At 31.3% G+C, this 24,394-nt stretch overlaps 2 protein-coding genes across 2 annotated transcripts; one reads left to right on the top strand and one right to left on the bottom strand.

Moving 5' to 3' along the window:
- The first annotated feature begins 2,695 nt into the window (after positions 1-2,695).
- LOC113856308 (septum-promoting GTP-binding protein 1-like) lies at positions 2,696-6,139 on the top strand. Its single transcript, XM_027488083.1, has 6 exons — positions 2,696-3,138; positions 3,443-3,563; positions 3,715-3,811; positions 3,923-3,962; positions 4,323-4,406; positions 4,790-6,139. Exons 1-6 carry the CDS (start codon positions 2,803-2,805, stop codon positions 4,952-4,954), a joined length of 843 nt encoding a protein of 280 aa, XP_027343884.1. The 5' UTR covers positions 2,696-2,802; the 3' UTR covers positions 4,955-6,139.
- Positions 6,140-8,453: 2,314 nt separating this feature from the next.
- Positions 8,454-11,215, bottom strand: LOC113854244 (F-box protein At3g62230-like). The gene is made up of 4 exons (XM_027485148.1): positions 10,298-11,215; positions 9,383-9,553; positions 9,067-9,120; positions 8,454-8,762 (listed from the first exon to the last, which is right to left on the bottom strand). Exons 1-4 carry the CDS (start codon positions 11,213-11,215, stop codon positions 8,454-8,456), a joined length of 1,452 nt encoding a protein of 483 aa, XP_027340949.1.
- Between the last annotated feature and the right edge of the window lie 13,179 nt (positions 11,216-24,394).

Here is a 24,394-nt window from a genome sequence, read left to right as displayed (position 1 = left end):
AGAAAGAAAAAGCATGAAAGTTGACAAAAAAAAAATAAAAAACTTGAATTAATGAAAATTTTGAAAAATTTATAAAAAAAATTCTCATTTAAAATATCTTAAAGAATTGTTATTATCAAATAAATTTTCTTTTTTTTCTTTTAATATTTATTTTCAAATAAAATTTAAGTTTCTCTAAATTAATGTTTTTTTATTCTTTCTTACTGGCAAACTTTTTTCTTTCAACTATCAACCAAAATTTAAAACTAATCAACTTAAAATATTATATTAATTTTTTATTTATTTTTAAAGTAAAATCTAATTAATTAACTTAAATTGATAATACTTATTCTATGAGATAATAAAAAAAGGTCATTTATTTTCCTTTTTACTTTACCTTTTTTTATTTTAAGAAAGAAAAAAAGAGAGACCCTTTTCCATGGCCAAACCTAAGTAGCCAAGACATTAATATGTTGAATGGTGCATTGGTGCATCACACAATAATGGCGTTTATAAAGTACTATACATATAAGTTAATTTAAGGGGTGATTCAAAGAAACCCTATCAAATTTGGACACGTTTGTATGTTCTATTTATTTTAAGTTCTTCACCATACAGAGCAAAAGAAAATGTGACAAGTGCTGCAGAGTTGCACCAGCTTTTTCCTTTATCTCAAAGTGTTTATTAACTTAAAGAAAAATACTCTCAGATCTACCAATAAAAGTGAAGTATTTTTCTGACAGTTTGTAATTAAAAATAACAAATAAAAAATAATAATTAGTCAAGCTAATTCATATTGTGTAATTAGTAAAGCACTTGATTTCTTTTGCTCTGTTAGTCACCTTCAGAGAAAAAAATTAACATAAAATCTGACCATTTAGTCAATTGTTTCACCAAATTCATATAGCTTAATATTTAAAAATATTATCATTTATTTAAATAATTGACAAACACCTACATATTTTATTAAATAATGACATAAAAATAGTATTCTTTACTTTAAATTTATTTATTTTTATTTTTTATTTAATTTAATCATAATTTAACTTAGATCAAGCATATTTACCTAAATGTAATGAATAAGTTTATTATTAAAAAAATTTTTCATACACAATAACTTAAACTTAAAATTTTACTAAACGATATCGAATTGTTCGTTACTCGAATTAATTTTATTTGATTCACATGAAATTATATAAAAATATAATAAATATTTTTTAAATAAAAATATTAATTTTATATACTTAAATTTAATTCTAGCTAAGAAAATAGTATAAAAAAATAGAGATAAAAAGAAAAAAGGAACAATTCCAACGAGGTTGTGTCCACTTTCCAGATCCACACAGGATAAATTCCTTGCTATCATAAACATGCTTTTGTTTTCTTTTTCTAATTTTTTTTCTTTTTTACAATTTATTGTTATATTAAAAAGAGATTACAAAGAAGATTCTAAATGGACTTCGACAAAGACCCGTATATATTCCTTGTTACCTGTTTTTGTTATCTTAAAAGTAAAGTTCTTTTACCAAACTAGCCCTATTCGAATTTACTGAACTACCCTTATATTAACTACTCTTGCAGTTCTAAGCCGGCAATTTGGACTCTTTTGGAAAATCATTGAACCCTTGGTCAACTGTTCCCTATGACTAACAGTGACACTTTAAAAAATTGTTATATGCTAAAACTAGATTTTTTATGAACTGTTTTGGCTTTAAAATATTATATAACCTTATAATAAAAAATGAATTAGAATTTACAAAGTATAAACTATGGTTTTGATGGTCAAGATTTGAAAAAGAAAATAAAATAAAAAGCAATGACTCTACCAATTCAATTAATGGATTTGATCACCTTTTGTCAAAGTTGATGGATGGATAAAATATAGAAATGTTAACATATGTGGTTAAGTATTTAAAAATAGTAATATTTACTACATTTTTGTGTAAATTTTTTTCAATAAAATAATATTTTTTATATTCTTAAAAATGAATGTTAATATAATTCATAAAATATAGTTAATATTTACTGGTTTTATTGTTAATTTTTATCTGCATGTTATGTATTAATTATAATAAGCTAAGCGATATAGTTGAGTAACCTTGAAAAAATAAAATATCTTGTTTTTTTTTTTTTTTGTTGATTGCCCTTTATTAAAGTTACCTGTAAATTGTACCAAAAAGGATAAAAAGGTGTATGTAAAATTCAAATTCTCAATGTATGCAATAAACTGGCAGCTTCTAAACCTTCTTGATTTATTTTTTCAATATAACATGAGATTTATTATATTTTTTTAATAATTTTTCATATTTTATACCAAGCATTAGATAAAAATATATTTATTACCTTATAAATATAAAAAAAATATTAAATATTTTTATTTATTAAATAATTAAGACCTTATACGAATAAAAGAGAAGATGAATTTTTTTAGTAAAAAGTATAAAATTAAGAATAATTTTAAAATTTCTTATCTTTTATTTTTTATGGGTTAAGATTATAATATTTTTATTTTAAAATTAAGATTATAGTACATACACTTTTAATTTAATATTTATTTATAAAATAGTAAAACATTATTAAAAATAGTATACATGCGAATATAACAAAACTGGAAAAGGGAATTTCAACTTATATTTCATATAATATATAGTTTGAAATAATATATAGTTTCAACTTATATTATTATATATTGAATGCACGAGAATTGATGCTGTTTAATGGGACCAAACCAAACCAAAGGCACAGACACGCAAAGCACAAGCAATGGAGTTATGAGCATTGAGTAAAGGCAGAAGCAGAAGCAGAAGCAAACCCCACTTCTTGATGGCAAAAATCATTGGCAATGGCAGAAGAAGAACAACAACTCAAGTATGCCAAAAAATGGTTCAAGTCAACGTTCAATGTAACATGTTCCATAGGGTCTCCTTTGCTGGCCGTTTCTTTCATTTCATTTGGGATAAGATCCTTTTTTGCTCTCTTGGAAGGTCCTCAACTGCTCCTTACTTAAGACTTCCCCTCCGTGACCCTCCGCCGCCGGCCACCGTCCACGGTGGCTCCATGCATGCACACCCCACCACCCCATATGACACTGACTCTGACTTGGTGAACCTCAAGATTAGCTTGCTTGGTGATTGCGATATTGGAAAGACTAGTTTTGTGGTGATTACCTACTTATCTTGCTAGCTTTTGTTGACTTTTCATTCATCTCAAATGGGTACTAGTTTTTATTGGAATCTATGAAAATTTAATTTTTGATAGAGTTTAATAGCGTGCCATTCATGTGATTCATGTAGCTAACTTGATTTCATGGAATAAGACTTTGGTTGTCGTTATGGTCTTTTATTGGAATAATAAGTTCTGATGTATGTAGTCATGTAGTAATAGTTTCATGTTTCAACTTTCAATTAGCTTGGTTTTTCCTTTTTCTCTTTTTAAATATATGTGTGTGGCTCCTTTTTTTCAGATCAAGTATGTAGGGGATGAGCAAGAAAAAAGGAGCTTGCAGATGAAGGGACTTAATCTAATGGACAAAACTTTGTTTGTTCAAGGAGCTAGAATTTCATTTAGTATATGGGATGTTGCAGGTGATTTGATTTTGCTTGCCCCTTTTTTAGTGTCTATCTGTTTTTCATTTTATTTTATTTTCTTTTGCAAAAAAATTATTTTATGGATTTTCTATGTTTGTAGCTTTGAGTTCAGTGTAGATGGTGAAATATTTTGTGGTGGTGTATGCAGGTGACACAGGGTCCCTCCATCAAATTCCCATGGCTTGTAAAGATGCAGCTGCAATTTTGATTATGTTTGATCTAACAAGTCGTCGTACCCTGAATAGGTAGCTATTTAGCTTCACAATTTATCTTATCTAATCAGCTTTATTGGAAACCTTTTGGTGAAAATTGCAGAAATAATTGCTTTTTTGTTTTACTTTGGGGTGTTTTTGCAGTGTTGTTGGATGGTATAGTGAAGCAAGAAAGTGGAATCAGGTACCAAAATTCAATTTCACATGGTCAATAATTTTTAGATTACTTGAATTCATATTCTGTCGTACAGATAATTAATATCTTCACTGATTAAAGTTAACTCCAAATACTGTTCACACGGAAAAGCTTTGAATTAGTACAACAGGACAGAGTACATGCATTATTTTCATAAAGATTTAATAACCATTATGATTATGACCAATATGTCAAATTCTCATTAACACCAAATAAAAAAACAGCACTGATTTATTGATATAGATGGTGGGTAGTAATTGTTTTATATGCAATAATGGCTAATTAGTGTCATCAACAGCTCAGTTAACTCTTTTGTAATATTCTGTTGTCTATTTTATTCACTTGCAGAGTGCAATTCCAATTTTAATAGGAACCAAATTTGATGATTTTGTTAGACTTCCCCCTGATTTGCAATGGACAATTGTGACACAGGTACATAATTATTACCGCAACTTATATAAAAGTAGGTTAATTAATTTAGTAACTCTTTTCTCTTAATCATACATGCCTGTGGCTGATTTATTTGTTCAGGACATTTTCTACTATAAATGCATATATGTATATATATATAACCCTTGATTGACGTGTGAAATAAAGAATGTCTTCATTACTTGGAGTCCTTTTAGAATCTTGGCAATTGACATTTACCAAATTATATGTTTCCGCGTTATGCATATTAAAATTGGGGCCTACTTATTTGATTAAAGCTATATTAGTAATGTTCAAATTTCGTTACTTTATTAAACTAAAGTGTTGCTTTCTATGTTAAGCCTTTGTTTTGTTTTCAAAATTTAACATGGTAATAGTGCATACAGGCAAGGGCTTATGCAAGGGCAATGAAAGCTACCCTTTTCTTCTCAAGTGCAACCCACAATATAAATGTGAACAAAATTTTCAAGTTTATCATGGCCAAGCTGTTTAACTTACCATGGACAGTGGAACGAAATCTGACTCTAGGAGAGCCCATAATTGACTTCTGAATTGTATTTTACTCTGATTCATATGTAAATAGCAGGACTAAAAGAAAAAAGGAATGAAAAAGAATCAAGAAAATCCAATCACATTGGTACCTAATTTACATATCTTCCTTAGGCCATTTTAACTACACCATGTAAAGGTGAGAAGGGTTAACTCAGTTTTTCTCTCACTGTTATCACTCCAACCTTTCCTACTGTGTCTGAGGCCAAAAGACATAGGCATTCAGGTTTTCACATTTGTAGCGCATGTATAACGGAGAAATGTTAGCAAGACACTTGTTAAGTGAAATATATTAGTGGATCTCATAAATGTAGGTTCTATGCAATAACAAATATTATTACAGAAAATGTGATAAAGAATGTGTTGATAGCATTTCTCATGTATCATATCCATTGCCTCAAATGTCTTAGCACTATCCTTAATGTAAGGAATAAAAATGATCTTTCCTAATATGAACTAACTTGAACTTGTAATGATTCTACTTGATTGCATTCAATTCTGACATACAATTAGGTGAGTTGTGAACTGTGATACATGTGATGTTAATATGAACTGTTTCTTAATTGTTGGTCTGCTAGATATATAACGTAGATGTGTATCGATTGCTACCTTTAATTCCCTTGAAACATTTGTTTTGTATAATTTGATTTTTGAATGTGTTTGCTTGCTCACGTTAAGTCTTTTTTTTTTTTTTTAATAATTGGTTCCCGAAAAGTGTTAGCATATATAATTTAGTTCTCAAATACGTTGATTTTGCATATATTTTGTTCCTATTTTTTTTATTATTTTTTTTTGTTAAGGAAGAATCAAGATGTGAGTAAATTATTACATTGGGACTAAATTGTACAAAATAAAATGTTTAGGGACCAAAAATAAATAAAAATGTCACTTTCAAGAATCAATTTAATATATGGCTCTACATAGTCACTCTTATTAAAATTAAACAATTAAAGAATACAAAATTATTAAACGGCTAAAGGAACTAAATCTAAAAGAAGTTTTTTCTTTAAAATTGATCATAAATGGATTTAAATATTAGAATTAACGTGGTAAAATACTTGTTGAAGTGTGTTCTAAGCATACTCTCTTAAAGTCAATAAAACCAATTTTCCAATGAAGCCAATATCCATAAAAGCACATTTTAGTATGTTATGAGCATACTTTTTTAAGGTTTCATATTTAATGTATTTTATCCAAAAAAGAAGAGGAAAAATATATAACGTAAACAACATATTTCCCATATAAAATACGTAAGGGTTAAGATTAATTGATTTTAGCACAAAAATCACAAGGCATTGTCTAATAATAGATTAAAACCACCCAATTCGAGAAAAGGACAACTCTAACAACCTAATTAATGGAAATTTAGATGTGACAAGAAAATATCAGAAGAGGCTTTTAACAATTGAATCTATCATAATTAAAATCAAAGCAAGAAGAAAAATGGGTAAAAAAAAAAAAGAAATATCAAAATTTCTAATGTCAACGAGGTAGGTGGCAGCCACTACATAACACGAGAAGATAATGAAAACAACAGTGAAAAATTTGATGTGTATCCAAAAAGAGAAGACAAGAAAGGAAAGGAAAAGAAAAATCCAATTACTATGAGACAAAAGTTCTTCATTAAATCTTAGGCGTAAACAAAAAGAAAAAGAAGTGAATTAAATTGTTAATTATTTATGAATTTGGCTTTTCTTTTAAAGTCAAAATATTATAAGTTACATGTTAGATATGATGTGGCTCTTGGAAAATTTAAGCTTGCTAAGTGTCTATATGATGCTTAAAAAGTGGGTTTATCTTTTTCAAAAACTTTTTATAGGGATTTAGTGCTTGTTTATATGACTGAAACATAGTTTGTTTAATTATTTAGGACTTGCTTGTTTTCCTGTTCTAACTGGAAAGCACACATCTCAATGTTATTTTTATCAAAGCAACTATTTTTCATTTTTAACAAAATAGAATTACCAACATTTTCCAAACATGCTCTTGAAGTTTAATTGTTTTGTAGATGTTAATGTACGTCGGATAAAAGTAAAATTTTTTTATTTTGAGAACATTTGTCTCGGGATGGAGAAAATTGTTCTTGGCAACCAAAGAAAAGGTATAAACAAATATGCTAGAATTCTTCCTTTCAGAAAAACTGCATCAGGTTGTGGTCTTTTTTTACTTTAAGAATTGCTTAAGCTAAAATTAATATTGAGACACGGAAAAAAAATATTATTGGGACATGAGAGATTCATACATAAAAGCAATATTTTATATGGCTTAAGAGTTCTAACCACGTGATTATCCTTAATGATTTTTCTCTAATATAATAAATATTTTTATCCTCTTTGTGAAAGTAGAGACATGCATTTGCCAAACCATGTGATAGTGATTATGTCAATGCAGTTTGATGCTTTCACAAAATAGTACTTGATGGATTGTTAATGTAAACAATTGGGCTTAATGGGTTGGACTAATTTGCAACCAAATGAGTGAGCTAAATCAATTACACTAAGACACTTTCCATTGCTTTCTATTTTACTTTCTTTTTGTCAAATTTCAACTCAATCTTATTCATGATCCTTAAATTGCAGCTTTAGTTTAATATTATCAATGCCATGGAAGAAGGCCCTGTTAGAATGCAAGTTGTTTATTGTTTTTGACATTGTTATGTTTTCTTGTTAATTAGGAAGCGTTTGACAGACAAATAAAAATGAAACAATTTGGTCTATTGTGTTATACTTGATTCCATTAAAAGAGGGAATCAAAATAGATCACATTTTTAACCTCATACCATGTTCTTCTATTCAATGTCTTTTCAAAATACAACAAACATGAAACATAACACATATAATATATTATATTCAGCTTTAACCAGTCTACCAAATACTAACATGAACTCTTTCACTTTCCCTTCATTTGTTCGACAGAAAAAATGACCCAAAATTCATTTCAAGTTTTCAAACATGAATCTATGACTAAAAAGAACGAAATTAATTGCAAATGAGCAATAAGATAGAACTGAAGCTAATAAAAAGTCTTTGGTTAAACTGTCCTTTATAGATAAAATGTGTTTATCTTCCAAACAAGGTTACACACATTCCCATATCCCTTTAACCTTGATTGAGTAACAACGATTTATTTTCAACACCATGAGTTTCAAAACACTAACATGGAATCAAACAAACCTCAACACTTCTGCCTAAACCTCTCCTAGTCCCTAAACTTTTTTCTAACTAGAGAAAGGGCCCAAAAACTATTTCATTGTAGTTCTTTATAAGCCCAATACTAAGCATGTTGATGCGGACTAAAGTAGCTTTCTTTTTAGTTCCCCAACACTTCTCAAAACCTTTTGTAAATAAAAACCAAGAACAAGTATGTCTAAAGAAAATATGAAACATAAAATCCAACATAGAACAATAAATTTAGAATTATTCATGTCTTTCCAAAATAAGTCAAATCATGTCTTAAAGACCAAACATAGGAAACAAAGAAGCATAACACATAAGACTAAATTCAATAACGAAATGATATTTGCAAATCCTTCGAAGCCCTTGGAGTTGTCATCAACAATTCTTCTACTCCTCGATAACATGCAACATTCTTGCTGCTACCATCAATCTCTCCCTTTAGCACATTGATGTTAACCCTCTCCAAGACCCTACTACAACGAATAAGATAGTAGAGCAAAATAATCCCATTCACAGACACTACAAAATCCTTCACCTCCACTAGCTTCAGAGTTGATTCCAAACATTCGTAAATCAATAAATTCTCCATCCACGTTTTTTTACTATCAACGATTCTGATAAATTCTCCATCTTCCTGTAATATGTGCAAGCATAAAACACATGTCATAATTCATGTCTTAATAATACATACAAATTTTTCTCACAAACACTAAAAAAATGCTATATAAATGGGCAAAATTTGTTAGTTGTTTGGCTTGCTCGCGTGAGTATTGACTTTGTACAGTATGACATAGTAAAGAACTGCAACAATATTCTTATTAAAGATTTAATTTCATATACAAAGTTAATTTTCAGTGAGGTTAGTCCCATTGCAGCAAGCCTAACAACTTAACATTATTCATCCACAACCACAATCTTTGATTACCAACACAACTTACAGCGTTCATCCACCGTATTGGATTATCTACCAGTTCGATTAAATCTTCATCATCCTAATGTATACAACACATGTTAATATTAAAGCAATAATATACATCTACACCAACTCAATAAGAAGAAAAAAACCATATAGTAACATAAAAAAATGTTAATTTTAGCTTGCTCACATAGGTATAGATTTTGTACACCACAAGTTATACAAAGTCTATACCCGCCAAAACAAGGCTCGTAACTAACATTTTTTTATGTTTAACACGTTATTTTTGTAATAATGTGGGTGTATGTACTCTCAAAGAAAGAGGGAGAGAAACTCACTTCCGAAGTTCTTCCTAAGCCTAATTCAAGGGTGAGAGATTCTAACACTGGGCAGCTATTGAGCAAGAATGAGATTCCTTGAAGTTCATAGTCGTGCAAGGTCATTTGCATTATCAAATGTCTTGTTTTCATGTCATGTTCCATACGTAGCTTTTGTCCAACAGGAAGAACCTTGGAAATCAAACACTAACATTTAAAACGGATATTATAGAGTATATATATAGTATATAGAGAGCTAGGCTCCCATGACTATATAACACAAAATTAAACATTTATCAAACAAATCAACTTTTAATAAAATTTGTGTCGTCAAAGTAATTGAAGAACACAGGAATTTGTCATAATAATTTACAAAAATGATCACGGTAAAGGAATATGTTCTCACATGGATAGTGTAAAATTGATAAAAACGATGCATTATTAAGACAAGGATTGGATATATGCCAAATTTAAGATGATGATAACATATAAATTGTGTCAAACAATAATTTATATTATATTTTGAGGATTCAAATTACATGTCATTTCTATCATTCAATTAAAAAACCATGTTGGTAAAAAAATTAACAACTAAACATCATTTAAAAGGGGGAGAAATTTTTTTACTGATGTTTATGTTTTTTTAATTGGGAGGTGATAGGGACAGGCCAAGGCAATAAGTGATTTCATTCCATATTTTGGAGGCAAGAATTATTAGCACACGAACAAACCCAATATGTGTGTGTCTGTATTAATGGACATCACTCGCAGTTTTATGGCTTTACCTCAATTAGGTAAAGCCATAAAACAAGTCTGCTATCTATAAAATCACATACATTTCTTTCATATTTATTAATTATATAAAACAAACGTGTTATGTAAATTAGGGGGAAAAGAATAGAAAAATTAAGAAAGGTGCATAATACATATGTTTACCTGAAGTACAAATGTGCACACAGTCAGAACCCTAACGGTATAGAGATCTTTCATCAAACCCTGAAGATAAAAACCAAGTCCAATGCTACCGAATTCAAGGTTAAAATCAAGATGTGCCTCTTCTAGGGCTGTGGAGGCTTTTATTTCAAAGATACTCATACTCCCAGCATACTTGAAAAAGCATAGATTTGGTGCATTGACTTTGAACATAGCAATTTGAAAGTTACAATTGTCAACAACAAGCCTCTTCAGGTTCAATTCTTTACCCCCAATTTCGAAATGCTTTGAGTTCCAACACTTTTTCAAAATCAAGCTCTCAATCATCTTGCAATTGGAAAGCAAAGTTGTGATGGCATCTAGTGTCACTTCCATCCAACCCAATGAAACCTCTTTGAGTGCATGCAAGTTAGTCAAATCATTTTCAATAAAACTACATGAATAAAGCTTCAAAGATTCAACTGTTTCATGCTCATAAACATCTTTTGGCAATTTAAACAAAGCCACACGTTTCTTTGGAAAATCTTCCTTCTCCCAATTCGGATTAGAGAAATCTAGCTCCAACTCTTTGACCCCATGTTTAGTGACAAAAGCAACACTCCTTTCTATGATCTCACTAGCCTCTTCAGGATTTGACAATTTCAAAGAAAACTTTTCCATCACACCTTCTTTGCGATTATCAAGCCAAAGAGTCATGAATTTCAGAAAGGCATTTCTTTGTGCTACCCTTGAATAGAAGGATTCATTTGGTTTAACAAAGAAGAGTTCATTGAACTCTATGTATGGTGTTTTTTCCCACAAGTGCAACCAACGTTTGGAAAAGATGCATGTCCTTACAGCTTCCTTGAAGGGAAGCAAGGAAATGATGGTGAGAAGCAAAGCATCAGGCAACAAAGAGAACCTATCAAAGTTGTTTTCCATAGCTATTGGGGTGATTGATGATAGAGGGAGGTGAGAATGAAGAAAATTGATGCAAATGAAGGAACAATGCTTTTCTTTACACTAAGTTGGTGACGGTTTTAGTGAAATCATTTCTCCCTCTAATGGCATATATAAATGCAATTTGAAGTGATTTTTTTTCACCATAGTTTTTGGCTTTGTAAAAAATATTAGTGACTGAGAAAATTATTTGTCTTACCACATAGAGCTCCATGTATAATAAAGAATAATAAATGATATCATTGAATGTATATTAACTTTTTCAAAGGAAAGATAAGGATGAAATAAATTTATATACACCTTATATTTTAAGCTATATTTACATGATAAAGTTTTGTTTTATAAAAACAATTAGTAATAATATTACATTTTTAAAAAAATTAAAATTTAAATATGAAATGTCATTTAATACTGATAGATTTTTTTAAACAAAATATTCCATTCATTTCTTTTCATCTGTCACTTAAAATTGTTTCACACAAATTAAAAAAAAGTAGTTAATTTCTTAGTTTATACAAAAATTATTATCTAAAATTTAATTTTATCCTTCTATTTTTTTGTTAATTAACTTCTATCTCTCTAATTAATTGTAAAAGGTATGGGTATAATACAATATATATATATATATATATATATATATATATGTATGTGTGTGTGTGTTTTTTTAATTCTAAAATGAAAAAAAATAAAAACAGAACAATTTCTTCTTTTTTGAAATGGTGCAAGATAAAATAGAATAGAGGGAGTATATTCTCTGATAATTAAAGGGTAATAAAGGATATCATTTAAAGTTAGTATACATATTGAAATTTAATGAGTTTCTTTCAAAAAATCTTATTTAAAGAAACATTAATAATATCATTTAATACATCGTAAAGATAGAAATTATCAAATACATATGAACTTATAAAACATTAAGTAGCATTTATTTTTCACATATTACTTTTTGTAATAAATTATTTAAAATTGAAATAATAATAAGTTAATTATCAATTATTTTTCTCTAAGCAACTGAAAATATTTAATAAGGTGTACTAATTTTATTTTTTTATTTTTTTAGGCTATTTGTAGCCAAAACAGAAAATAAATATTAGTCTATCATTAAATTTAAGATTCGACTAAATTTGAGTTTTTTTTTTTTTTTTTGAGACGTGTTTAAGCTCACATCATAATTAAGTGCAGGCATGCTAGGCCCCCATAAACTTGTGCTTGCCATATTAATATTTCTAAAGTGTAAAGTGGCATTGTTTTGAATCAATAAAAGAAAATATAAAATATTTTTTCTTTCTTCTATACATTGTATGATTTAAAATTATTATATAAGAATTAATTAAATTGTTAATATTTATTTTTAATTTATTAGGTGAATTGTTTATGTTTTACCTTTTAATGTGTTTGACTATATTTTAAATTTGTTAGATTGGATATAATGATTTTTTTAATTTTAAAAATGTAATTAATGTTTATAAGCATAATATGTAGAAGAATTTTTTTATGGGTGGTTGAAAAGTATATTACACAAGTCTCTTATCTTTGTAAGATTAAATTTAGTTTTTTTTTAAGTTTAAATAAATCTAAATATCTTTAATCTGAATCATTTAAGTCTACTACTCACGTTAGGTCTGTCCAGATAATCCAAATCAATAACTCTTCAAGTTGATGATAATTTGGACGGGAGATTAGGTTATTATGTTATTGATTCAATCATAAATTACCTATATTGAAAATTTTATTGATGTTATAAGAATTTTTAATATTTTATCCAATCATAAATTGTATATAATAAAAAATTCATGAATTTGTAAGATTACTCTAAAAGTTGAAAATCAAATTAAAAATTAAACACTTAATAACTTTTAAAAAATAAATGAAAAATGAAGTATAATTTAAGTGTTGAAAAGTTGAAAATTCATTACTTTTGTAAAATTACTTCAAAAGTTGAAAATTATTAATAATTAAATACCTAATAACTTTTAAAAAAATAAATGAAAAAGTGAAGTATAATTTAAGTGTTGAAAAGTTTTTAATAAAAAAATTTATATATTTTTATATTGAATGCAACCAAATCCAGTAATTAATGGTAAAATTATAATATTATGACTAAATACATATTGACTTTTAAAAATATTAAACCATTGTTTACCACATAATAAAATTGTTTTAAAAATAGTTAATAACATTACCTTTTTAAGGATTTTTTTTTTTTAATAAAATCATTAACCAAATATGAACTAACATAAAAACAGAGAGGGAGTAGAATAATAAACTTTAAAAAAAAAAAAGATAAGTTCGAGTGTAAATAAAGTAAAAAATTAAGGTTTAAATATTTTTAATTCATGTGTTTTATATCTGGCACATGCAACGAATTTGGAGAGATGCAAAAATGATCTTTTATGTAACATACATTCAAGGATGATGAAAATATTAACTAGTGTTGTTTGTTTAGGAGTTTTTTTAACACAAGTGATGAGTTTGTACACTTGACAAAGTTTGGTTAAATATTTAGTGACAAGATAATAATACCAGCAACCAAAAAGTAAGAAATGGTTCGAAAAAATTTTAAAATATGGATTTATAGAAACTAATATATATTTTTTAATTATTATATATAAATTTATTTATTTTTTCTAATTAAGGGGGCTAAAAGTCCAGACGCAAAAAAAAAAAAAAAAAAACAAAATTAGTAATCTAACCTAGGAGACCACCTTCCCAGAGAATCAAGACAAAGGAAAGGGAGGAGGGAAAAAGGAGCATAAACAATACAGGGAGATAACAAAGAATCATCTAGGCCTAACTTGGCTAAATAGTCTGCACTTTGATTTGCATCCCGATAAACATGACTAAATCTAACAAATTGAATAGGCTGAATCGCCTTCCTAATTCTGTTAATAAGATCATACAAAGGGTGGGCAACATTCTGAACATTGAGGATGAGGGCCAAAGCTTCCTTAGCATCACTCTCAATCCGGATTATATTAATGTCATATTGAGAAACAAGCTCCAGCCAGATCAAAATACCCCAGAGTTCAGCTTCCACAGGAGAACAAGGGTCCAACTTCTGGTTAAAACCAGCAATGAAAAGGCCTTGAGCGTTTCTGATTAGACCCCCACAAGCAGCAGTATTACTAGATAGAGAGACAGCCCCATCCACATTAAGCTTCCACTGATGGGCAGGGGGAAGAATCCATTTATTGCAAATCTGATCCTTAACCTGGTTAAAAAAAGACCCAGTCAGAACAACATGACAACTTGTATAGGCCCTAAAGTCAGAGAGAATTCTCTGAATAAGGACTTGAGAATGGGCTGAAAGGTTATTAAGTACAAAACTATTTCTATCTTTCCAGAGATTCTACACAATAAACCCAAATAAAGTATTCCAATTGGGAAATTGACTGAGATTCTAGTTAGAGAGATTAAGGCTTAACCAATTAGAAATATCACTACTAAAGAAAGTAACCCATTGATTAGTAAAAATAAAATAATCCCAAACAGCCTTTGCAAAATCACAGTCCCAAACCACATGAATAACAAATTCCTCATCATCAAAACATCTAGTGTAAAGGGGAGAGGATGACATAGCTCGCTTGAATCTTTCAACATTAGTGAGCAATCTATTGTGAGCAAGTTTCCAAAGAAAAATTCTAACTTTGGGAGGACCTTTCCAATTCCTCACAGCTTTAAACAAATTTTGGCTACTAAAAGAGATATTATTAGAACAAGAAAACAAAGAATATGCAGATTTGAGGGGAAAAAAAATACCATTATTAGTTAAATTCCATAAAATAGAATCAAGACCCTTATAATAAGAAGAAGGGCTCCTATTAGCCACCAATCTGCAGATCTCATTAGGGAGAACAGCAGCAAGCTTCTCCCAAACCTAGACCCCATTCCTGGAAAAAGAAGCAACAGGGGTTTTCTGGTCTAAAGGGGAAAGGGAAACAGTACTATAATTAGATAAAATACCAGTTTTATGACACCAATTATCAGATCAAAAACTTGCAGTCATTCCATCACCAATAACCCAACCAATTCCTTGAGAAAACATTTTCCAAACATGCCCTAAGCTTCTCTACAAATGAGAAGATTGGAGGCCTATCTTAGCCTCAGGATTCTGACCCACACTATACTTATATTTATCACAAAGAACTTGGGCCCATAACGAAGAAGGAGAGGTTATCAACCTCCACCAAAGTTTCATCAGATAAGTCCTATTTAGAGTGTGCAAATCCTTTAAACCAAGACCTCCTTCAGATTTGGGTGTACAAATAATATTCCAACTCACAAGATGACACTTCTTAGCCCCTAAAGATCCCCAAATAAAACCCTTACAAATCTTATCAATTTCCTGGCAGACAGAAGAGGGGATTAATTGAATTTGCATTGTGTAAGCTGAGATACTCATGAGACAAGATTGGACAAGGGTTACCCTCCGTACCATGGAAAGGGAATTCATTTTCCAAAGAGAAAGTTTTTTCCTAATTCTATCCAGGATATAAGAGTAGTGGTTCTTAGAGGGATGGTGATGACAAATAGGAATACCCAAATATTTACCAAGATCCTTAGTCATAGGAATCCCTAGACCGACACTAATGGATTGGGAGATAACAGGGTCATTATTTGCTGAGAAAAAAATAGAGGATTTACTATCATTTATTTTAAGACTAGAAATCATGCAAAATTCATTGAGCACATCTTTAATAATAGCTGCCTGACTAATAGTGGCTTTAGAAACTAACAGGATATCATCAACAAACATTAGATGGGAGATTTTAGGACCATGCCTACTGAAAGAGAAGGGGAGCCAATCCTTACTATTAATTTTATAATTAATAAGATGAGTAAGTTGTTCAATACAAAGAACAAAAAGATAGGGAGAAAGAGGATCCCCTTGTCTAATACCCCTAGAGGGTTTGAAAGGGGCAGTCACAAAATTATTCCAATGAATAGTCATAGTTGAAGAGGAAATGCAGTGCTTAATGACTTCAACCATGTTAGGACTTAAGCCAATTTTTTGTAAAGTATTAATAATGAAAGACCACCTAAGGCTGTCATAAGCCTTCTTAAGATCTAATTTAATAATCATATAGCCAGTTCTACTTTTAATTTTATGAAAAGAGTGAGTAAACTCTTGGAGAATCAACACATTATCAATTCCTTACCTCCCAGGGATAAAACTGGACTGATTACTGGAAATAAGATCAGGAAGAGCATCTCTAATCCTATTAGCAATGAGCTTTGTGATAACCTTATAACTAACATTACACAAGGAAATAGGCCTAAACTGGGTAATGTATTCAGGGTTCTCAATTTTGGGGATTAGGGTAATTCCAGTACCATTAACTTCCTCTACCTTAGAGGGGTTGAGGAAAACATCATGAACCAATCTGAATAAAAATAGAGCAAGGTACTTCTATTGATTTTTAAAAAATAAAGCATATAAACCATCAGGGCCAGGAGATTTGAAGTTCCTAATGCTAAACAGGAAGGTTCTAACCTCCTCAATGGTAATACTAGCATCAATCCTGATGCTATCTATGTCCTTTAGAGGGAGAAAAGAAGATATAGTATGTAGGACAGATGAGAACATGCAGGATTCAGAGTACAACTTCCTAAAATAATTAAAAGCTAAGGTTTTTAGGTTATCTGTATTAAATTCCCATTGATCAAACTCATTCTTAAGAGCTTCAATTATATTTCTTTTCCTGCGGTGAATAACACTTTATGAAAAAAAATTTGTATTCTTATCCCCTAATTTTAACCAAGTTAATCTACAATGATGATACCAATAAGTCTCTTCAAAATTCAGCACCTGCTGGTATTCATGCCAGAGGGAGGTCATAAGATTATGAAGGTAAGAGTTATTGTCAAAGGCCAATTTCCTATGGATACCCTCTATTCTGCACAAAAGACGTTTCTTTCTATTAAATATATTACCGAAAATATTCTTATTCCATAAAGAGATATTATTCCTAAATCTAGTAACATTCTCAGCCCAAGGAGCAGAAAGAATCCAAGAATTACTAACTTGATTACTAAAATCAGGATGAGAAATCCAGGGAACCAAGAATTTAAAATTAGTATTATTAAAATTTGTTTTACTCTCATTATCCCTAATTTTAAGCCATAAGCCAACATGATCAGACTTAGGGATAGGGATATGAACCACAAAAATGTTAGGGAAAGATTTGATTCCAGCTATCATTTATAACCACCCTGTTAATTCTTTCTTTCAAATTACCTCTTTGCCAAGTAAAAGGATTGCCTTTAAACCCAAGATCAAACAGATTGCACTCATTTAAACAGCTAGCAAATTTACTAATATGGTATATATTAGCATTATAGCCCCCCATCTTCTCTGTATTATAGAGAACAGTATTAAAATCCCCAGCAAGGCACTAGGGACCAATGATTTTTGTACTGAATTCAACTAATTCCCTCCAACATTCAGTTTTAAGTTTATCTATAGGCTTAAAATAGATGGAAGACAAGAACCATTCCTTATTATCCATGGTTTTAACTTTTAGATGAATAGCAAATATAGATTTAGCCATAACATTTATTTTAAGTTTATTATTTTTCCAAAGACACCAAATGCCCCCAGAAAATCCAACAACATCCACTTTCTCACACCCTTTTAATTGAATTTTGTTAATTATGCTGTCAGCTTTATCAGTACTAACCCGTGGTTCAAATATAGCAAGAAAATCTATTTTGTAAATATTCACTAAATCATTAATTAACCTAGAAAAAGTTTTACCCCTCACTCCCCTGCAGTTCAAGCAAAAATAATTCATAAATTTATATAGACTAGACAGGGGGCATCCTCAGGATGCTTGAACAAAAGCTTGTTGGAATCCAGCTCAAATCTAGACACTAGACTTTGTGTACTACAACTATGCTTATCTATATCCATACTAGGTCCTGGGTCAGGAAGTTCTCTCTCTATGTCCCTTCTTGAGAGTTTATAAAAAATATTTTTAGTCTTTGTATAACTTCTTTTATAAAGTAGTTTATGCCATTTATAATTTCTTTTATAGAGACTTAAATGTATATTTTTTATAAAGAAAAATCAAAATAAATGCTAGAGTATGAATTAAAATAAAAAATAGTATTTAGTGTAAAACTAAATTTATTAAATAAATTTTTGTGTAAGTATTAATTAAAATGTAAATACTTTTCATATAAAAAATAAAATAAAGAAGATGTTAGTTTCAGATAAAAGATTTTTAGGGTTTTCTTCGCTTCCAAGAAAGAGTTTTCCACTTTCTTACTTGTGATAGATAGGAGTGCTCTCTGCTAGGGTTTTCTATCTCTTGGCATTGAAGGCTCCTCAAACACCACGGAGGATTTGATACTTTCACTATAACATCTCTAGAGAGGTTTTCTTTAAAACCCCCATCCATAGAGTAATCTAAAGCAAAGAAGTGCTCAACAAAGGAAACAGATCTAATGGCCCAAAGCAAGAAAAATGTTTGAATGGACCTCTCCTTTCAAAAGACTAGCCTTAAAGATGATATGTAAGAAGACAAAGATGTTAGAGATTCAGCAAATCAAGTGTCATCTAACCCTAACCCTAATATCTACTCTTCTTATAAGGATAAGGTATTGGCGTGTAAGGACCTAGATCTATTTCTTGATGATAATGAGATAATAAAATCGATTTTGGATGATTTTGATATGCCCTTAGATAACGATCAAAACAAAAATCTTGATCTAATAGATAACTCCATGAATCTTTGTCCTGATATCTGAGTTCATTTAGAGGACTACGAGACCTGGTGTTCTTCTAGGAAACAAAAAATAATAGTGAAACTTTTAGGTAAATCCATTAGGTTTGCCTTTTTGAGTAAAAAACTGAATAATATTTAGGGAAGAAATGGGTTCCTAATAATATTAGATCTTAATAATTTTTTTAGTAAAATTCGAAAGCTTAGAAAACTATAAATTTACTCTATTCTAGGGCCCTGTCTCATCCTCGATCACTACCTCCTTGTCTAGAGATGGAGGCTTCTATTCAGGCCAAAAGACCAATACCTTAGGAAAACAGTTGTCCGGGTTTGCATACCAAACTTACCTTTAGAGTTGTATAATGAAAGATTTCTTTGGCAAGTAGGCAGTTGCCTTGGGTCCATGCTCAAAGTGAATCCCTATACCATTTTGGTGTCGAGAGGCAGGTTCACTAGAATATGTGTGAAATTAAATCATAGGAAGAAACTAATCTCTTTGTTTAAAGTTCTAGGTCAAGAGTTTTTGGTAGAATATGAGGGGTTACACCAGATTTATTTTGATTGTGGGAGATAAAGGCATTATGTGGACTTGTGTCCTGAATAACCCCATGGATGTGGCTGGTAATGAATGTAACGTCCCAAATTTTGGTAATATTAATTATTATTGTTCTTATATATATATTCATATGTGTGTTGATTTATTTGAAAATGATGTTTATGTGTATTAAGTACATGGATGTGTGTATATACGTGTATGTATGACTGGATAGGCTAAAAATGGTCTAATTTCCTAAGTGCAGGGCGTAACATTGGGCTGTTCTCGCTACAACGAGAGGATTCTCGCTGTAGCGAGAGGGCTCTGAGAGAAAGGATTGAAACTGTCACCTTCTCGCTGTTCCAAGAGACGTCTCGCTATAGCGAGAGAGTGACAGTTTGGGGTGCATTTCTGAGTGCAATCTTGTTGTAGTGAAAGGGTCTCGCTGTAGCGAGATTCTGTAGAAACAAGAGTGCAATTTTCTTTGATTTTTTCGCTGTAGCGAGAAAGCATGTCGCTGCAACGAGAATATCTTGGTATAGCGAGAGTGTCGCGACCAGAAAGGGATTTAAAGGGGTTAGGGTTCAGAGAGAGTTATTTTTCCCTCTCCCTTCGAAATTCCTTTGATCATCTCATTCCTAAAACCCTATTTCACTGATTAATTGCCTTCAAAGTCGTTCGAGAGCGAAATTGGAGTTCGGATTTGTGTGGGGAACGCTTGGAGGTGAGTTTTAAATGGTTAGAGTTTCAGTTTTTCATCCCCTTTCTCTGTTTTCGTGGTTTCGCTGGGTTCTCATAGAGTTTCTCCATGTGTTTAGGACGAAATCCGTGAGGGGAAGCGCTTCTTGGTGGATTTGACGTGTGGGACGTCGATCCGAGGTAAGGAGGAGTCTAAGTAGAGGGTAGGAAATTGTGTGATATTGTGATGTGGCTAAGTAGAGGGTAGGAAATTGCTAAGATATATGATGTAGGCACTTGTGCCATTTATACATGTGTATATCTAAATGAATATTGCGAAAATGTAGGCCCGAAGGCCGTGTAATATGAATGGAAATAGGCTAGAGGCCGTGTGTCTTGAATGAATTGTGGGCTATGTGTTGTCTGTGCTATGAAAATGAAATGTGGGCCTAGTGCAGTAAAGTTGAACAAATATGGGCCTAGTGTCGTGTACTATTAAATCTGGGCTATGTGCCTATACTGAAATGTGTGTGGCTGGGGTGTGTAACGCTGTTGTAATGTGCTATGAATGGTTCAGCGATACACTGGGGTGTGGAAGATGAGGATGGTAGAAATACTTTGAGAAAGAGGGAGTGGTGGTGACACCGACTGTTGAATGGGTGCACCACAGGCCACACACTCTCTTCCTGACTAGACCTATGACCGTTACCTTTGCTGAGAGACATGTGACTGCCTACGTGGTATCCGTGAGGTGGGGGTAACCGGCGACCGTTCGTGGTGTAAATCTGTGATCACGGTGCTACAGTGAGTGTGACTAGTGTGCGTATGCATGAATTTGTGTTTTGTAATTATGAATGTGAAATGTTGCCTGTGATTGTGATTGTGTAATGTGTTGGAAATGTGCTGGAGATAAAACTCTATGTTTGATTGTGTTTTGGTAGCATAAAGCACTCACCCTTACATTCATTTTTCAGGTAATCAAGACGATCAACATCAGACTTAGTGAAAGGAGTGGATGGAACTGCTATAGGACTAGGAGTTTAATTTGAAAACTAATGTATTTGAATGGGTCCTGTAGTAGTGACTTGATAGAAATTGTAACCCATTTCCTTATTTTAAAAATATTTGATGAAACCAAGGGTTGAGAACCTTATTTGAAATGAAATTTATTTTATTCCAAATTTGCAAAATTATGATTTATTGAAATTAAACATAAGGTGTTACAATTTTGGTATCAGAGCAGTTTATCCAAACAGGACTGGGGTATCAGGCTAAAGCGTCCAAGATAAGTGTTGATTGTTTTGTTTTCCTGAATTATAAATGTATTATTGATTTGATGTACTGGACTGTAACTGTTAAATTGTGTAGCTTAGAATATGTCTGGTAGAGGTAGAGGAATTAGAGGCACCAATGACCTCGTGGAACGCATGGCTCAGATTCTGGAAGTCATGGTGCACAATTAAGGCGAAGAGTCAGCTGAGTATATAGGGTTATCTGTCTTTACTAGGCATGTTCCTCTAAAGTTTGAGGGTGGATTCAACTCTGAAGGAGCCCAAAGGTGGGTGGCCGATGTGGAGATGATCTTCAATGTAATGGGGTGCCAAGAGGAGAACAAGGTTGCCTATGCCACCTATTTGCTGTGTGGGAAGGCTGAGGACTGGTGGAGGTTTGCTGGTCAGACCTTGCCACAAGGAGATAGCTACATCCAGTGGGAGACATTCAAGACCATATTCCTAGGGAACTACTTTCCCTGAGATCTGAGGAAGCAGAAAGCTAGGGAGTTCCTTGAGCTGAAGCAAGGAAACATGACCATGGAGGAGTATGCAGCTAAGTTTCAAGAGTTGATGAAATACTGTCCTAATTTATTTTCAATTGAAATTTATTTAATTTCGAATTTGTGAAATTATGATTTATTGAAATTAAACATAAGGTGTTACAATGAATATGTCTCTACTCCTACCTTAAATTAGGACAGACCCCAATTTTCACAGATGATATTCTTCCATGAAAATGAAGGACCTTTGAACCTTGGATGCTAGTTTAAAAACCTTTAAGAAGAAAAAATACCTTAAATTAGATCTTTAAGAACTCCTAAATCTGTTGATAAAAGTTAAGCCCATCAATCAGGGTCTAGGTATGATATACTGGGTGTCTCTAACTATGAGCAAGAACTAAAAAAGGACATAGAGGATAGGAGTGAGATAAAGCAACCTAAACATGGTAGAATTGGGAAATGAGGGCAACCTACTCATACTGAATTTAGTTCTAATAAACCTATTGAGAACCCTAGGCTAGGTACTGCCACTAGGAAAACCCAAAAAATTAAACCTAAATTCGGATCTGATAAACCTGAGGATGATAAGGTAGACCTCCTCTACAATGTAGTACCTGAATCTCCTAATCAATCAACACAGGATTTCTATCAAAGTGATACTTTTCAGTTAATAAGACACCTCTAAAATGACCTTATCCATAATAAATCCAAGGGGATGTCTATCTAGGATTTATTGGGTATAAACTACAAGGCGAATTGGTTTCACCCTACTATTAAGAAAGGTGATCTAAAGGATAAACCCCTTATATTAGACCCTTAGATGGAGGTTGATTATAATAATAGACTATTATTTCAGTAACATATCTCCCATGATGAGTTCTCTCAGTTGGAGTTTATTCTAATAAGCAGTCAGCATCCTCAGGATGCACCCTAATAGAGTTGCTCTAAGATTAACGAACTGTCTTTTCTGGAACTGTAAGAAAGCTGGGTGTAAAACCTTTCCCAGGATAATAAATGACCTAATTAATATGTATTAGCTAGACTTTGTGGCTTTATTTGAACCTAGAGTTAGTTCTATCAAGGCTGACAAGATTATTAAAAGAATTAACTTGAATAGTTCTATCAAAGTATATGTTGTTTGGTACTTTTTAGGAGGATTTAGTGTCTTTGGAACACTAATAGGGTTAAAATTTCAATCTTATCTACCTCTAAGTATATTGTCCACCTTTTAGTTAATAACATTGGAAAGGAGGATTGGATCCTCTCTTCCATTTATGCCAGCCCTCATATTAGTCAAAGAACTGAGTGTTGACAAGATCTTCTAGAGTTTAGTTCTTTTGTTCACAGCCACTAGCTGCTGGTTGGGGATTTTAACTCTACCCTCTTTGACTTTGAAAAGGTTGGGACAATTCTACTAACCCTCTATACTTACAAAAATTTGTTGATTGTCTTAAAAAGTATGATTTAGTGGACTTTGGCTATAAGGATAACACTTATACCTGGAGTAGGGGTAATCTAAAAGAAAAGATTGATAGAGCATTGGTTAATGAGGTCTGGAATCTAGCTTTCCAACACAGCTTTATTGTTCATATTCTCATCCCTAAATCTGACCATGTGGGCCTTTGGTTGAAGGTTAGGGCCTCTGGTTGAAGGAGTGTGGACTTTTTTCCAAAAAGTAAAAAATCTTTTAAATTTTTTGCCCCTTGGCTCACTCACCCTGACTTTAACACCCAACTTAAAAATTATTGGTTGTATACTAGCTCTTGGAATGAAAACATTAATAGGTTTAATGATAATATATCTAGCTGAAATAAAGAAATCTTTGACAACATTTTTAATAGGAAGAAGTGTTTTTTTAAGTGAATTGAAGGCATCCACAATAAGCTAGTCCATGGTGTAACACCTTATTTTATTTCTACATTTTAAGGAAATAATTTTATATTGAAAGAGGAAATTAATTAAATTCATTGTTACTCAATATGAGAAATGCAAAAATGAAAAACTTTCATTTAAATTACTTAGAATTATAAAATCTCTTTGTAATACAACAATGAAAAATAAATAAACTTAAGTAAAAGGTTAGAATAACATACATGTACATTAATCTTATTAATATATAAGAGTTTAATATTTACAAAATAAAATTTTAAAATGCATTAGGACTCATCAATACCATTTACAAAATACAATAAGTTCTAATGAGCAGTATATTCACACCCAAAAGACTGAAGACGATTCTAGTTGTCATTTCCATCTTCTGCTAATTCCTCTAGGATAAGTCTTTGTCTTCATCAAAACCACCCGCATCAGCTACCACTTCAATGCCCGTGATCCATTTTGTGGTAAAAATAGCTTGGTCTTCCATGCTGATTATGACTCAAAAAAGTATAAACATAATTCCACGCATTTGGCGGTCTGACCAAACCTCTCTATATATACAAACATAG

The sequence above is a fragment of the Abrus precatorius genome, unplaced genomic scaffold (genome assembly GCF_003935025.1).
Source record: "Abrus precatorius isolate BTA unplaced genomic scaffold, Abrus_2018 Scaffold11, whole genome shotgun sequence".
Classification (NCBI taxonomy): Eukaryota; Viridiplantae; Streptophyta; class Magnoliopsida; order Fabales; family Fabaceae; genus Abrus; species Abrus precatorius.
Note: the sequence above shows the minus strand (reverse complement) of the source record. Positions and strands in the feature narration are given on the sequence as shown.